This window comes from Ostrea edulis, chromosome 8 (genome assembly GCF_947568905.1).
Source record: "Ostrea edulis chromosome 8, xbOstEdul1.1, whole genome shotgun sequence".
Taxonomy (NCBI): Eukaryota; Metazoa; Mollusca; class Bivalvia; order Ostreida; family Ostreidae; genus Ostrea; species Ostrea edulis.
Window position 1 is genome coordinate 42,046,096 of NC_079171.1, and position 19,003 is coordinate 42,065,098.

General features: G+C 35.2%; 1 protein-coding gene across 1 annotated transcript in view; it reads left to right on the forward strand.

Annotated features, from left to right (window-relative positions):
- LOC130046599 (receptor-type tyrosine-protein phosphatase kappa-like) overlaps positions 1-19,003 on the forward strand; it is a 47,394-nt gene that overhangs the window by 15,711 nt on the left and 12,680 nt on the right. The window contains exons 8-10 of the mRNA XM_056146137.1: positions 11,187-11,335; positions 11,780-11,915; positions 18,553-18,699. Of these exons, the coding sequence (XP_056002112.1) occupies positions 11,187-11,335; positions 11,780-11,915; positions 18,553-18,699 (432 nt within the window). The remainder of the gene's footprint in view (positions 1-11,186; positions 11,336-11,779; positions 11,916-18,552; positions 18,700-19,003) is intronic.

Consider the following 19,003-nt stretch of genomic DNA (forward strand, 5'->3'; position numbering starts at 1 on the left):
TCACCGACGAATTCACAATAAAACACTCCCCCACAGAGAAGTTGACACAGGGAAACCGATAACCCTGAAGTACAGTTCTCGCCCCGAAAGTCTCTGACGTTGTCATTCGAGCCCACAACTTTTTCACGGATCTAGATAGAGACGCGGGACCACTTGTGCGAAGCCCCGTGATCTATCTGACCTTCAAAATGAGGTCAAGGTCAATCTTTCCCTCTCATGGAGTTTTCGATGTTTGACCTTGAAAGTGGGTCAAGGTCAAAGGTCAAGGCCACACATCAAGGGGCCAGTCTCCACGAGCAAGGCAAACCCACACATCACGCCTATCGTCCCAAAGGAAGAAATCCCCAACCCTTCAAGTGATCTGTATGTTAGATCAGCTGTTTACACCATTTTGACCGGTCACATGCCCAACAACAGGATTCTAGCTAATCTGACCTACACATACACATCTGACCTACACCCATTTTCTCCATTTCTTGACTGTCTTGTAAATCAAATATTTCCATTTGCATTCATGAAAAAACATGTGCCAGATTCCATTAATGTCTGCCTGCATCAAAATAAAGGCTAAGTTAAGTTGTTGGTTTTTTTTTTGATGATGATGCAACTTTACTCGACAATTGAACTCCTTGACATTCCATCCCGACTGTCATTGTAAACAAATAAACACTTACCTGCAGGGTCAGATGGGATGCAGTATTCCTATTCTCCGTTCAGATCCTACACTCAGAAACTTTATCTAATTCACCAGCCGCCATTTTTTCTGGGCTTCTGTTTCACAGCCTAAATCCATATGCATGCCTCCTTGGGTGAAATAACTAAAAGACATTGTCTCCGTGAATTAGAACACATAGGATGAGCAATTACAAACTGTATATCAAATTCCACAATCCATAACACACATGGTAAAATCCAGTGCACAGACTCCTACCATCTTCTCAACATGAGGTTCATAGTCCCAGCATGCATGAGCAGAGTGTCAGCACTACATGTGTAATCTCTGAAAATGTCACTTCCGGTTTCTTTACACCTCCAAATATAATATTTAACAGGTCTAAAGTCACCCCCAAACACCTGCACAAGTCCTATTACACTTTTACCCGATATGTGCCGGCTATCCAACACCCACACCCCTTTTTTTCAAATATTTGACCGGTACTATCGTGCGAAACCAAGGCCTCAATCTCCAACACTTCAACACTCAAGGCGGCAAATTTGAATTTCTTTTCTATCCAAATCAAATTGTTTAGCATTTGAACACTACTGAAAAACCGGTAGAAGGTGGGAAGCCCTCTAATTGTTCGTGAACAATTAGGATCACTAGTTATTGATATTTTCCTTTTGCGATTTATGAATTTGAAATGTGGAATTAATTAAAAGATTATTTACGCAACCCCAGCCTCGATCTATTCAGATGTCCTACTTTTACAGCCCTTTCTATTGGAACACATCCCAATCTTAATTTCTTTCACACTTATGCATCAAACGATATGAAACTTGAACTCAATCTGTAGTTACTGCACTACAAGTTTCAATAAATTCTCGCAAGCATTATGCAAAAATATCTGGAAAACCAATGGGACAGACTGATTGACAGAGAGACGGACAGAGAGGAAACCTAAAATCCACTTGACTTTCGTTTTATAAACCGGTAGGGGACTAATAACTGGAATTAGTCTTTGAACTTTATATGGTTATTTTCCTTGATTTTTTTCATTTTTAAAATATTTCATTTCAAGCAGTCTGTTGTGATGTAATGGTGATATGTGATATATAACCTTTTAGATGTAAATTATGTTCCCTACCTGTTCTGCCTCTAACTCTTCCATTTCAACTAATGATGTTCATGATTGTTCCTCCTAGAAACAAAATTTTACACATCAAACACATACATGTACATAATGCATTATACAGGTTTTAACACAGTAATGTTACAATGATAAGCAAGAGCCTTGGCTACAATCTCCTAAAACATACAAGATTTAATCAAAAGTTATTTTAGTTTTTGTCTCTGTGTCATATTCTCCACTTTATCTTATATGTTACCCCTCTTAGGAGGACCTCATTTTATTTTGTATGTATATATGTTACCCCACTTAGGAGGACAATATACACTTGCACACATACAATTACAGACCACTTTCTTAATATCATCAACCTATTTTTTCAATGCCATATTTTTCATCTTCCAAAACATACATGCTTATAATATATATGCATATATACATGTATATACATTTTCTACTTTAGGTAGACTTGTCATTGATCCCCAATTGTCACTTCTGATTGATTTCAAAGAGACTGTTGCAATGTGATGGTGAGGTATAATCTTAGATAAAAATTATGTTCCCTACCTGTTCTGCCTCTAACTCTTCCATTTCCACAAATGATGTGCAGGATTGTTCCTCCTAGAGACAAAATTTTACAAATCAAACACATACTTGTACACAATGCATACTACAGGTTTAAACACAGTAATGTTGCAATGATATGCAAGAGTTTTGGCTACAATCCCCAAAAACACACAAGATTTAAAGTCCTTTTTGTCTTTGTCTCCATGTCATATTCTCCATTTTATTTTACATGTATATATGTTACCCCTCTTAGGAGGACAATATACATTTGTACACACATGTACACAGATGCTGTTTGTGCCCTTAGTACTTTCAACATTGTCACTTTTTCTTAGCCAATAATTTTTTTTTAATTTATAAACATCTTATTTGTGAATTCCATTTCAATTATCTACCAAAACATATCCAAGCATCTGCATTTTCCATTTTTGGAGGCCCGGCTATGTACATGTGTGTGTTTGTTAACTATTATAAAACGGGGTTTTTTTAAAATTAATTTTTCTGCAAGTACATGCATACTTTAGACAAGATTTTATGTAAAACACACACTAGGAAAACATAAAGACAGCAATCACAATCTGAACACGAAACAAGAAATCAGTGGAATGTATACCTGCATACTGCATGTTTAATACCATTTATGCAGATTCAAGGTAGCTCTACCCTTATGCGACTTATCAATATTAATGGTTGAAAGTGGAAACACTGTATTAATTTCCACTCGGTATAGTTTGATTTTATTAATAACCAAAGCAAATGTATGTGTTGCCACCTTTTTTAAGATGTCAAACATATAAGAACAGAAGTATAGGTCAACATAAAAAAAACACACATTTTCTTAAAACAGAGTAGTAAAACATGAGAAAAATGTGTTAAAATGACAATTTTTTAATGTCAACAGTATAGAAAAAGTTTATTTATAAATATTTGACCTATTGAGTGCCCCTACCACCCCTAATAAAAACCCAGGGCCTTTTTTCAACTCTCAAAAATTAAGTCCCCTCCCCTTTGAAATAAAGTACTACTCACCTTTCTGATAACAGAGTTTTTGTTTTTAATATTTCTAGCAATCTCTTGGTTCCGCACTGAATTTCATAATACATGGTATCTCTAGTTCACCAATACCGGTATCTTAGGAGTAGTGATAGTCTCCATTTACAATGCATTTCAAAGCCCCCCCCCCCCCCCCCCCCCCCCCAATGTTGTTATTAAAAAGAATGCTACAACTTTACTTATTTTTCGAGGCACGTGTCCAACTACTGCACAGTCCTTTACAACAGCAATCGCACATTTATGCATAGGATTGTTGATTTCTATTTTTTAAGAGTTTCTCCCTGGAATGGATCCCAGATTATAGATATCTCTGTAAACATGAAATCTCCTAAACTATATTCATACTCGGCCATAGTTGTGCTGCGAAAGTGAAACCGAAAGTTTAGTAAATCGTACGTGGTATTAGTCTATGACACAAACGGTTTCAAGTGAAATTGAAAATAATAGCTACTACTGTATATTTTAATGTAGACAAGAATGGATTAATTATTAGTGTTAGAAGAAATGAAATAAAATTCATGTGTATATCTATTGGGAATATTTCAGCATAGAGTACTAAATAACCACCCACCCCCTCCAATTTTCTAAGCACCCGGGTTGCTCAATAGGACGAATATGGTATGTATAAACTGTTAGTTGATATTAGGGGAATCTTTGTATAATAGACACACAGTAGAGGAATTCCAGCATAGGAGTTATCGCCCTTTACCAACTGGGCTATCAGGCCATCGGTGAGCAGCCCGATTGACTGCTGCTGGATATTGTACATGTGTTTTCTATCCTGAAGCCTTCACAAGGACAAAAAATAAAAACAAACAACTTGTTGGATAAAAACCAATCACAAATTATGGAAGATCTTTTTTAAACATTTTTATCTACTCCTACAGTTTTTATTCAAATGTTGCTGAAATATTTCTACTTTCCTTTACTATGTTTATCCAACATAATATGTAAACAATAATAAGCTTCAAGAAATAGTATAGCAAATAAGAAATGAAATGTGCCTTTTTTTTTTTAATGAATCCATTTAATTCATGAAAAGGAAATCTTTAAAAACAGATAAAATTTCTTTGAATTTTAATTTTAACAAGAAAAAATTAAAACAGTTCATCATTTCATATGATTGTGATAGCATCAGTTATCTGAATCCAATATTTCAAAGATTGCACATGGAATTTTTTAAAGGCAGATTTTGAACAGTCATGGACACAATGATTTTGGGATGGTTACATGCACATATCTATACCTCAGGATGTTCCTAATGTAATTTGAGATGCTAATTCATATTTCTTCTGCAATTTGTTTCAAATCGACAGTATATGATTAATCAAAATGTAAATGATCACAGGTCGACCCTTACAGTATATGACAAGTCATTTTACCATGTTTACAAGGAAGTTAAAAGGCACACAAAAAAACCATCGTGACATCGTTTCAAATATTTGAAAACCTTTCTAGTTCAACAGGGATTTAAAGTAGATAAAATAAACAAATCAGTGGACCATTAAACCCTTAGAACTCTAGTCTAATTCACCCTACATCTCCATTGGATTTAGAGTGCATTTTAATGCAACCCATATTTCTACACTTCTTTCTAAATCTAGGTAATTTATTATTTAACAATACTAAATAGTTCATGATATCCATAATATAATCAAAAGATTATTATAGGTCATATTTTGATTGCATTTTGTATCACTCTAGAATAAATATATAATTTATTATATCATTCACTAAAAACCCATGCATGTACCCAGTGTTAAAATAAATCAGAATGGTATATTTTAATCATTTACTATCTATTATCAATTATAGGAACTCAATATGCTTACCATTGTATTTTGAAATGTGTCCAACAGAAAAGCCACTTTTGTACAGATCAGTCTTAACCCAATCGACACTTTCCTCCTCTAAAACAATAAAAAGTGTGTACATGCATTCATTTTGGATGCAGAAAAAAATGTCATAAATTCTTATTACACGATTTGTTTTATTTCATAAATCTCTAAGAGCAATAATTACTCCTACTCCTTGAAGATCAATTGTATATTGTTTAATGCCCCTCTCAATATTTTTTCACTCATATGGAGACATGCATCACCATTGCCGGTAAAGGGCTGCAGAATTTAAAGGCCTATGCTTGGTGCTTACGGCCTTTGAGCTTTAACGTGCCACACCTGCTGCGACACCTCTGTTTTTGCGGACTTGTCTGAAGGACCCATTTAGTCAACTCTTACGACAAGCAAGGGGTACTGAGGATCTATTCTAACCCGGTTTTCCACAGGAGTTATGAAAAAGATGACAGATGTCATGTAATTGGCACGTTTGGCAAGAGTTACATCAATTTTTATGTCCCAGAATTAAACAATTTTTCCACAGCTATATCACAGAAGAAATTATCAAGAACTAAATATTTCAGTAGAAAGTCATAGAAAAGCATATGCAGTCACAGGAACCATATAGGCGATTCAATATTGAATCAGTGGGACAAGATATTTTTAAAATGTGGATAAATTAGTATTATGTGGTAATGACACATTTAGCTAAGATTCCTAAAACATGAAAATGAAAAACGTAAAAAGGGACAAAATAAATTGGTGAGAAATACATGTAGTTATATCTTTCGAATTTCCTCCATTGTTTACAATAGTGCAATATCTTTGAAAGAGGCGCCTATGACAGGAACCAGTCATTTTGTCTGTAGTAATAATAGTAGGGAACATAATGGGGTGGTATACTATAGACCCTACTATTATTATTGCAGACAAAACTACCGGTTCCTGAGGTGCATTTACGTACACAATCAAAATAAGGACAATGCACATTGCATTGAAAACTGCACGGCGTCTCCTGCATTGTGTCTTTAAGTGTAGGGCATAATGACGACACATTTTCGGGATTCTCTATATCCTAGAAAATCTTTATATCAATGCTAAAACATAGTAAACGACAAATATTGTCCTAGTCGTGTGTCATGGCGTGACGAGACTCGGAGACGGTAGACCCCTCTTTCGCTGCCCACTGAAGAAAACAAACGCGGCCCGGTTACTCGTACTCGTGGGGGAAATTGTAATAGCCTAAAACCTAACAATATATAATTTGCGAGAAATGTGCCTTGAAATCATATTTGAAACCAAAATAAGAAAATTTTACTTACACGTGACAACATCTTCGCAGACGCTGGATCCTTTCCGGGTGTCTCCGAAGGTTCCCGAAGTTCATTTCCGTAACATGACAGCAAAACAGAACGCAACAAAAAAATCACGGTGTTGGAAAATTCAACATTTTTAAATACCATCTTTAAAAATATTAATCTAAATAATCTGACACCTAGTGGTTCAGAATAAGGAAAAAATCAAACGAAATTTAAATATATTTCCGCTTTCGTTTGTGATGCCCATTTGAAAAATGTCTACACAAGTCGTGAAACGTATATTGCCAAAATAATACACGCTAGTTTTTAACAACTCTAGAATTTACACTTTTATGAATAAAATGAAATCTTTTTGCCCGAAATGTAAAGTTTAGATTCTAAATTTAAGGAAAGAAAACACATTTTACTCAAAAGTTAAGTACATAATTTCATTTTACAAGTAGAAAATTGGGCAGACTTAAAAACGTCAGCCTAATTTTTACGTCTGCCTAACGCTGGTCTATAAATATTTTGCGTCCGCTGAAGTCTTATAATAGGTATGTATATATATATATATATATATATATATATATCTGTTTATCTATCTATCTGCAGGTATCTATCTATCAATATGTCAATATATTCATGTATATGCAGTTGTCTACCTACACGCATACATCTCTCTCTCTCTCTCTCTCTCTCTCTCTCTCTCTCTCTCTATATATATATATATATATATATATATATATATATATATGTGTGTGTGTGTGTGTATATATGCAGTTATCTACATATATCTATCATTCATCTATTATGTATGATTTTAAGTTTATAACAGGAAACTTAAAATAAGGACATCGCGCTGGTAAATGGCAAAGCCGTTATCTAAACTCGGGTAAATGTATTTAGAGATAGAAATGTTTACTTTTTTCTTCGACAAAAACAAATAAAGAGAATTATTGTCGAATAATAAATTGGAATATCAACACGATTATTATCGTAATACCGCACCATAGAACAGGAGAATATCATCATTACTGATGACTCGTAATATTGAAAGAATCTCGTTTCTAGAAGAACACAACGTGGAATGTGTTAATTCCTTTACTTTTAATATATAGTACATGCATAAGCATAGCCCACTATCTAGAAATGAATTTTTAGACGAATTTGACTCCAATTTTTGGCACTATGTTTTTCTTTTTAATTCTTACAAGTTTATTGTTATTTCGGATTTCGAATATTTCTGCTTGAGCATCACTGAAGAGACATTATTTATCGAATTGTGCATCTGGTGCATCACAATTGGTACCGTATAAGTTTTACATTGTGTATCATTAGCAGTTCGCACAATTACGAAATATCTAAACAAACATAGGTTTGAGGCTGTGATATCTAGAAAATTCGAAAGGAGATATCCTATATGTGGGTGTTGAACAAAACGTTGAGAGGTAAATAATGATCTGTTGAATAATGTTAAAGGAGGTAAACATGAAAATGTGACAAAGAGTTTTAATGTGTCATTTTGATGTATTTTATGAATTCTGAAAATCATTAAGATGTAGCTTTCTTCAGTAGTGAGACATATCATTAAGATTAACTTTTTTTCAATCCTTGTGAGCTGCCGTATCTAAAAGAAACATCACCTCCCCACTGGTTTATATCTTACCATCCACTAGAGGGCAGCACCGATACAGATTCTGAATAACTATTTTTCTTTTTAATTGAATAAATAATATCATTGTAAATTGTATCTCCAAAATATATATGTGGTCCATATCCATCAATTACTATAGAAAATATTCCTATATTGCAGTACTTTTATGTGACACAGTCACCTTAATTATATCCATTATTTCAAAATCTAGTAAAATTAATTGATTTGGAATCTTGAAATATTCGATGCTTTTAATTAAGTTCAGAAGTTGAAGGAGCTTGGAAAATTTTCCTCTTTTTTATGTTATAATTAGATTTTATTGCACTTCTGTTTGCTCCAAAACTTTATCCATCAATTATACCATGAATCCACAAACTTCTTCTCCTGTATAACAGCAATATGTCTCATCTACGTCAAAGCACAGATACATGGTGGAAAACAACGAATGGCTCTCATAAACCTTTCGCTTGAGTGTTTAAATGATCAAATCTCGTAATAGAAATAAGCAAACTGGATTCCGGCCACATTAATTAGTTAAAGGAGGTATTTTAAGTTTATTATGCAACAGCTATCTTTTTCTTGATCACTTCCTTTAAACTGGAATAATGTAACATACACTTTAGGAATGAAGAAATAGTCCAAATATTTATCCTCAATACACATTTGTAAGGAATCCGACGCCCAATATTAACGAATTTATTTGAAAATACACAGGTTGAGATAGGATATGTTTTGTTTGAAATTTTTGCTTTTCAATTTGTATTTGTAAGATATTTGATGAAATAAACAAATCACTGTAATGCTCAAATAATTATGATTATTGTCTGTTGATAACTTTATATTTAACTATGCAAATCAACTCTTTTAATGACCTTCTATAAACCATTCGAAATTAAATTCTTTGACTACCAGAATAATATATCCTTCAGAGTCGTTTGCGAATATTTTGCCTATATCATATATTTCAAATGGTACAGGAAACATTTCGATACCTTTGTTGGGAAGTGTCTTTCTGAAAATTCAATTATTCAATCAGCAAACTTTATTCACCGATGGTGTACATCAAAAGGTGACATTATTTTTTTTTTTTATTGCAAATAACTGTTACATCACTGTTCGTAATCTTCACTTTGCATCGAAACTTTATGTTTTAAATTAAGAAATTTCTTTTGCATTCACTTTACACACAAGGTCTGACTGGGTAACTAATTGAACACAAAAATATGTGCTAAATATTAAAAACTGCCTTGCTAAATTAACGTTTTAATTACTCTGCTGAATTTTGGATTTTTTCTTGGCCAATAATTCTGACCGCCATACTCTGAGACTCGGACGATAACCGTCGGTAATGTTGATATAAAAGTTACAATAAAATACACATATTACTGCAGTCTGCAAATACAACATGGACACAATATGAAGTTAATGTGAACCTATTAATAGTCATTATTATCATTGAGTGTGAGATTCATAGAAATCATATGGCTTGTTTCTCACTCTATTAAAATGCACTGTATGTAAACATTAACATCAACTGATTTCTTGATAGAAATATTGTTTAAACTATTATTAACCATACAATTTCCACCAAACTCTCGCTTCATGATGCTATTGAAGGACACATCAACCTTAACACAAACCTACTCCAACGGTATTTCATCTTGCTTGTGAGGTGTTAGCGCTACTCTGTATCTTTTGATTTCATAACAATAATACGTACATGCACTGTAATGGTATCTAGTAAAGTTTAAGTAAAGTACAATCATTGATTGTAGGAGTTATGAGATTGATGACCTTTCAACACTATACACGACCATAACTCACGATATATTAAAGACTAGACTTTTTGACATCATAGACAGTTGCTTCTTCAACAAAAACGGAAAACGGAAATATTCATATCTAGTGATCAGTCATTCAAAATCTTACTTTGTTAAACACCACTCTGATTCCACGCACACGTACTCTGAAGTTGAAATAAAAAATATGCTAGAGTTCCTCATTGACAATATCTTCGTGGTCTTTGGTGATCAGGTCTTCCGACAGTCTGTTGGAATTCCCATGGGCACGAATTGTGCTCCTTTGTTAGTTGACTTGTTTTTATATTCATATGAAGCAGAATTTATTCAAAAACTTCTACGTGAGAAGAAAAAATCTCTCGCTGTGACCTTTTAGATATATCGATGACGTTTTGTCTATTAACAATGATAGCTTTCATTCATATGTCGATTTCATATATCCCTGTGAGCTCGAAATGAAGGACACCACAGAGTCGTCCACTTCTGCTTCATACTTCGATATTTTATTGAAAGTAGACATTAACGGCAAACTGACAACTCAACTATATGACAAACGGGATGATTTCAGCTTCTCCATCGTCAACTTCCCACATTTATGTAGCAATATTACATTATCACCTGCATATGGTGTTTATATATCTTAACTGATTCGATATACAAGAGCTTGTTCTGGGTATAGTCAGTTTTTAAATCGAGGTAAGCTACTGACAAACAAGTTGATGGTACAGGGATTTCAACAGTCTCGATTGAAGTCAGCATTTCGCAAATTCTATGGTCGTTATAACGATCTAGTTCGTCAATACAACCTCGCATTGGGTCAAATACTGTCTGACGTGTTTCATACCGATTGTTAAGTCGTTCTTGGCACACTGATTTGACTGAGGATAACTCCGTTTACCTGATCAGAATATAGGGCTCACGGCGGGTGTGACCGGTCAACAGGGGATGCTTACTCCTCCTAGGCACCCGATCCCACCTCTGGTGTGTCAAGGGGTCCGTGTTTGCCCAACTATCTATTTTGTATTGCTTGTAGGAGTTATGAGATTGATCACTGTTCATTATCTTCACCTTACATTGATCACTGTTCGTTATCTTCACCTTGCATACAAGCTCTTGCTATCTATCAACGTTTAGAAATTGCCTCAGTAATGCAAATCTGAAACATTCATATTAATATGGATCCTTTACAGACGAAGAATACGCGCTTGTTGACGCAATACCAATACACCGCCTGGCCTGATCACGGAACTCCTGATCCCCTTTGTCTAGTGGTATTCCATAATCACGTGACCAGAACAAAGACTAATCAGATTAACTCTCCAGTCGTCGTACACTGCAGGTATATTTCAGTTTCATGGTAGGAAAGTCCATGCTATACAAGTGTGATACATGCGATCCCAACACATAGTTTCAAATCAATTTGTATATTTCAGATTGTCTAACCATAAATTCAGATTTTTGTCGTTAGATAAACACCCCCCTCGGAAAACAACGAACATAGATTACAGCCTGTACAATCAGGCAGATCATCAGATAAACAAACCTTTGCTGTACTTTTACATTCGTTTTTGATTTTCTTAATTGCATTAAAAGCTTTGGTAAACACTAAATAAAGTGAGATAAAGCTAAATCTGAAATTGGTAAATTCGCTCTATGTTGTCATTTGCGCTTTTATCAACTGGTTATGATACATTCGGCGAATTTCAAAATTACTCACATTTATTATCTACAAAGTATTCATGGTCGTCTTAGTATTATTATCATTACTATATGAATATTACAGCGCTGGCATAGGCCGAACTGGAACATACATTGCGTTAGACATCCTGGATAAGTTGGGAAGAAAGAGGGGGAAGGTGAACGTCGCGGAATGTGTCAAAAGGATGAGAGAAAACAGAATGAACATGGTCCAGACCTACGTAAGTATCTCAAAGGAACATAACTCTAACATTGAATAATCACTATGTCATCAGTATAGAAATGTCGGAAAAAACTTAGTTTTGTAAAAGACATGAGGTATATATTTATATTGAATCATATATATTATAGCATGAAAGGACTGAATCGTAAAATTGCCGTTTATGTATTAATAGTGCAGTGGCCAGGAGGTCCAATTCTAAGATGACCCCAATCTAAGGTAGAACAAAGTACAACCTATTTGATTTGATGCAGAATTTTGTTTAGATTATGGAAATGATGGTTGTAGGCTGATAAAATATATTTGACTTCGCTTAAATTTGAATTCCTGGGGGGGGGGGTAGAAATTACATTTTGTATATTTATGGCCGACTTTATACAGGGAGTCAAAAAAAAAGTTGGTTCTAAACCATGCAGCCTGATCCAGTAGATTGTACCATGCCTTTTATATGCCATTATTGTACAAGTTTTTCAATTATGAAAGAAATATGGACGAAAATTGTCGAAAACGTCTGCATTTTTCTGTCCACGTACCCTCATTTCTTGCATCTGACAGACCCATTTATGAAAGAGGTTGCATAGCTACACATCAAAAGTTTTCTCATTTACTCCTCGATCACATGGTATGGAGTGTACTTGTGTAGCATAGTCTATTAGGCTGTAAAACAGCAAAATGTTATTCCCCTCCCCAAATGTGAGAAACCGCCTACTATTTGTGGATTTACATAACATGGTAATTCTACCAAAGTTAAAGTGGTTAATCATTCACAAAAATGCAGAAGTGGCATGAATAAGCTGTATTAGAGCCTAGATACATTGTTTTAGTGCTGTTAATCAAAAGTATGACACACCAACTAAGTCACCAGGTGCTTTCGCTCCACAGTTACATGAAAGTGTATTGAGTTGGTGGATTTTTATTTTAAAGTTGTTTTGATATGTTAAAAGCCAAATCCCAGAAAACCATTTACGAGCTGAAGTCAAATAGCAACAAGTTTAGAATGGTTTATATGTGTCTTTTTAATAGTAATGATTCATTCTAATCAAATATATCCCACTATAATACTTTGAATTCGTTAAGAACTACAAAGAAACTGATGCAGTATGCTAACAATTCCTAATGCTTTTGCCATGAAAATATACTGAATAATTTCTTAAAACCACTAGTAAATCTAAATCCCTAACACTGTTGAATGACCATATTCACTTTGTCATCAATGCGGTATTTGACATAACTACAGATACATATTCCTACAATGTTAAAGAAAATTAGTCAGTGATATATAAAACTATACAAGTCCACACATTACTTATGTCATATATGCTACAAGTATACGTCACATGTTCTATAAGCACATGTGCTACTGGTTGACAGGGATGCTTACTCATCTTAGGTACCTGATCCCACCGCTGGTGTGTCCAAGGGTTCCATGTTTGCCCAACTCTATATTGTATATTGCTTATGAGATTGATCACTGTTATCTTCACCTTTCATACATTTATATTCATACAATGTCATAAAGTATAAACTATTCGTTAATTGTTAACTATATGGGCAGGGAAATGAGCGGAATGGAGGCATGACTTACTATAACTTGTGTTAATTGGAAAGTATACCTGATCAGGATATGGGGCTCACGGCGGGTGTGACCGGTCGACAGGGGATGCTTACTCCTTCTAGGCACCTGATCCCACCTCTGGTGTGTCAAGGGGTCCGTGTTTGCCCAACTATCTATTTTGTATTGCTTGTAGGAGTTATGAGATTGATCACTGTTCGTTATCTTCACCTTGCATACAAAGCAGACACCATGCCTCTAACAATATTATTTTTCCACGTTATACTCAATGACCACGTAAGTGAATAACTTATTCTATTTGCACCACAAGTATAAAATAACAAAGATATAGTGAACAATAAAAGTAAAGTTGTGAATGTCTATCACGTCAAGATCATCGCTAGAGTAAAATATTCTTATTCAAGATTATCATCACTGTTAGTCAACAGCAGCCTTTAGAATGTTCGGACAGTGGTCGTGCGCCGTGACATGAACAAAACTCGTTGTGATGAAGGTGGTTCAGCAGTCATCGACAATTATTGGATTGTCGACAGTCACGGTATGTGAAGTACATACGTGTATGATTGAGATTACAGACTTCAACTGTAGCTGATTCTATGGTATAAAGTACTGGTTAAAGCTGACCATATGAAACATACCATATGTTGCCGTTTACATTGGCAATGTGACTTTGACACCAGATACTGGTCTGGTACCTTGCTCTGAGGACATCCTGTAAGCATCTTCTGTTAGTGACAAATGTGAGGCAGGTTAATTTGATGATGGTGTAGATGTATAGTGCAGAATGTCTAGTAGGGACCCTGCTACACTAGGTTTGTTGCAGTGAGGCGACGATAGTGGTCGACCTTCAGTTAATGTGTCTGTTGTCGAGGTCTATAGATACCAAACCTGCATGATAGAGGGAAGAACATGTCTTCGCATTCTTTGCATACAATTTGAGGACATAATAACGTGCAGAAGACACAGCTTTTCCTGTGTATGGTTAGTTTTTAAATCGAGACAATCTACTGACAAACAAGGTAATGTTGCAGGGATTTCAGCATTCAATAGTCTCGTTTAAAGTCAGTATTTTACAAATTCTATGGTCGTTATAAGGATCTAGTTCGTCAGTACAACCAATCATTGGGCCAAATGCTGTCTGACGTGTTTCATACAGATTGTTAGGCCGTTCTTACCGCAGTGAATCTGGCTACAGATTACTCCGTTGACCTGATCAAGATACAGGGTTCACGGCGGGTGTGACCGATCGACAGGGGATACTTACTCCTCTTAGGTACCGTATCCCACCTCTGGTATATCCAGGGGTCTGCGTTGACCCCACTCTCTAATTTCTATTCCTTATACGAATTATGACATTGGTCAGTGTTCGTTATCTTCACCTTTGATTTGCTTCCACGTTAGTCACTATTTCAAAGGTTGTCAGTGAATGGATGTACTTTCCAACATGTTCCTGCAGTTTTGTATCAGCAATGTGCTTTCCTATTTAGTATAAACCGATTGTGCTGTCACATTCCATACGTGCATGTGCTGTTGGGGGACTTCCAAAGAACCTCACAGCAAGTTCTGCCACAATGGAATGGACAGGGATGTAAAATTGCTTGTCGACTATTATGACCTGCCAGCATGTACACAAAATTAGTGAACATGTCATCACTGCTATAGCATAATAATGCCAAAAATATATGTTTGTTTCCTGAGTTACATGTACCTATACTCAAAGCTGCTGACTTGGATTTGTTTCTGACCAAATTTCCGAACAAAACTATTTCCGGATCGGAATGTGTTTTGACTCCGATCCGGGTTAGCTTCTAAATCAAACAATGATAATAATTTTAAAAACTTACCTATCTACTCAGAATTTTTTCTTTGGTAACAGGAACAAAAATATATTTCATTTTTGGTCCAACAGCACCAAAACATCAGTATCATCACTTTCGAACAACCAGTTGATCATGAGTGAAAGACAAGTCGATTGTATGAAGCAGCATTATTGTATTCGCTTCTTCTTGGGAGCTGAAAAAGCTAGAAATGTTAGATGCCTCTTCGGATGTGACAAGGTTAGCTATCTATCCTTCATGAACCACTCCAGCAAGAATTATTCTCTGATTTTCTAATGACATACAGTGTGCAGCGCTGACAATGTGGTCAGAGATAAAGGCAACATGGATAACTATGTTTCCTTATATCTTCAGCAATCGTTGGTAATTAGGAACCTGGCGATTTGCTTGGATAACGTATTTAGCTTGCTCTGTTTCTCCAAGCCTGTTTTGTTCAGCTGCCTACACACTGAGGTTTTGGTCATATCTGTCAAATTCAACAGCCACGGATTATATACCTTGATTTCTGTCAATGGAGTACATCATAAACTTCAGCAAGACACCAGCAAGGTCGAGAAGTGTGAAAAATAGTGTTCTTAATTCGTTGTATCAATGACATTTCATTCAGTATGTATGCTGATGATACAATTCCACTTGATTGGCCAGTATTGCAATATACTGATGCCTCAAATCGTAAGAAATCTGACAGCTCTAGAGATCCTCTCATTGGCCTACAATGGTTACCTATCGATTCTAGAATACCATTTAAATTATTGACCGTCATGTCTAAGTGTCATGTAGGCGAAGCGCCATTGTATTTAACAGAACTTTTAACGAAACAGGTACCAAATAAAACGTTGTGCCCCGCTCAATCTTCTGAGAGTTGCTACATTGTTCCTTTTAACAGGCGTACAATTTTCAGTGATAGAAGTTTCCGAACCATTGGTCCGAGACTGTGAAACAGTTTACCGGCTGAAATAAGACAATCCAAATCTTTACATACTTTTAAAGCCAAATTGAAAACACATTTTTAGACAGTTTTAATGTACAGGTTTTTAGTTTAGTATATGTAGAGTGTGTTTGCATGCATATGATGTATTCTTTATTCTTTTAAAGGTTTATATATTATATATGTACAACGCCATTGAATATTTTGTGTAAAAGTAGGCATTAAATAAAAAAAAAAAAAGTTTCAGTTTCAGTTTATCTACCTTATTTGCTGGACCTGATTTCGTAGTTTTTCATACTCCATTCATCACAAAAGGGCGGGGAAGATAATGTGGATAGCTCATTTCTATGTACGTCTTCGGGGTTGACTCCTCGCACTTGCAATCGGCGAGAAAGGACCACTGAGTCAATTCTATTTGGTGTTATTTACATACTTTGCTATATCGGCAACGGTTTTGACTTCCAGTCTCGCATCTGTGTCCCAATATGAACAAACATTAATAAATATCCACAAACATGCAAAATTAGACCAGCTAAGCTGTAAAATCTTGATTTAAAACCATTGCTTATACAGTGTATGTTAATTAAATAAAACTTATACGGTACCAATTTTGATGCAGCAGATGCGCATTTCGACAAATAATGTCTCTTCAGTGATGCTCAACCGAAATGTTTGAAATCCGAAATAATTATGAAGTTTTAGAGCTGCATATAGCCAAAAACAGCGTGCCAAAAAAGTGGAGCCAAATTCGTCCAAGGATAAGAGCTATGCATGAGGGAGATAATCCTTAATTTTGAAATGAAATTCTAAATTTTATAACAGCAATTAAATATACATCCGTATTTTCAAGCTAGTAACGAAGTGCTTAGCTACTGGGCTGTAGAGACCCTCGGGGAATAGCAGTCCACCAGCAGAGGCCTCGACCCAGGGGTCATAATGTAAAACTTATACGGTACCAATTTTGATGCACCAGATGCGCATTTCGACAAATATTGTCTCTTCAGTGATGCTCAACCGAAATGTTTGAAATCCGAAATAACTATGAAGTTTTAGAGCTAAATATAACCAAATACAACGTGCCAAAAAGTGGAGTGAAATTCGTCCAAAGATAAGAGCTATGCTATGCATGAGGGAGATAATCCTTAATCTTGAAATGAATTTCTAAATTGTATAACAGCAATTAAATATACATCCGTATTATACGTAACCCTGTAAGTATTACATAATGTATATGTAAACTCACGTGTCCTAATCTATGTTAGCTGTGCATATCACATTTCACCACTTTAGCTTCGATATAATTGCCAGAGAATAACCTTTCTGCCATTTTATGCACATCTAGAAAATGTACGCGATTTTTCAAATTCAGGGAGGGTATAACACTTTGCTATTTTACAGCTATACAAGCATACTCTATACCATTCGATAAAGGAGTAAATGAGAAAACTTTTGATGTGTAGTACATGTATATGGAACTTAGTTCATGAATAGGTCTGTCAGATGCAAGAAATGAGAGTACGCGGAACGAAAAATGCAGACTTTTTGACACTTTTAGTCCATATTGCATATTAAAGGCATGATATAATCTACTGGATCGGGCTACATGGTTTAGAACCAACTGTGTTTACTTCCCTGCATAAAGTCGGCCATGGATGTACATAATGTACTTTTCATTTATTTCCCCAAGAAATTGTGACTTTGTGACAGAAAATCCAAACTTAAGCTAAGTCAAACATATTTTATCAGACTGCGACCATCATTTCCATAATTTACACAAAATTCTGCTTTAAATCATATAGTTTGTACTCTATCCTAGGTTGGGGTTACTTCCGTTTTAATCCTCTTTTAAGAAAAGACCACATCACTATAAATATTAACATCCAAACAACAGCCATATAACATCTGAATTATGAAACAGTTAGCATACAGATTCTTATTATTTCTGAGGTGTGTTGGTTGGTTGGTTGTATATTGTTTAACGGGCTTGAGAAGGGTTTTTTTCCCACTCATGTGAAGATACTAGAATTTCCAATAAAGGGCTAAAGAGTTAAGACCTATGATCCGCGTTTCTGTCCATTGAGCAGGGAAGTATCCTTAGTGCACCACACATGCTGTGACACGGTACCTTGTTTTGGCGTGCCATCTGATAGAAAATCCCTGAAAATAACTCTACTGTTTAAATTTCATAACAGTTGTTTTTACATATTATGGGGGAAAATTTAATAACGCAAACATATTTCACCTTTCAAACTGTGTACAATGTGTTCTTGTTTAAGTGATGCTAATTGTTGTTTTTCAGGAACAGTACATTGCAATATTTCTTGCGTTAAATGAAATAGTCAAATCTCCAATTGAAATCAGCACAGTAGCGGAGTTTACTACTCGGGCAGTAACCATGACTACTGATAAACTGACCAATCAGAGCTTGCTACGTAAAGAATTTCAGGTAAGGAAACGACAGTGTTATCTGAGTTTAGTTTATTCAGACTTTGAGAAACATCTAATTGACATGGTACAGTTATATAATCATTACAATATATGCTATTAAGTGTAACCATGTGAAAATAATTAGTTGCCCAAATATAGAGGATGGACAAACATGAAATATAAGTTTCTTAGGATTCGTGCCTTTATAAAAAAAAACTTGCTAAATAGCATAATGTTTTCTGTTTCTTATTGAAAAGCTACTAATTTTGAACATGGATGATCGAATAAAATAGTATCGCTTGGAGTATGTTTTTCGTAGATCG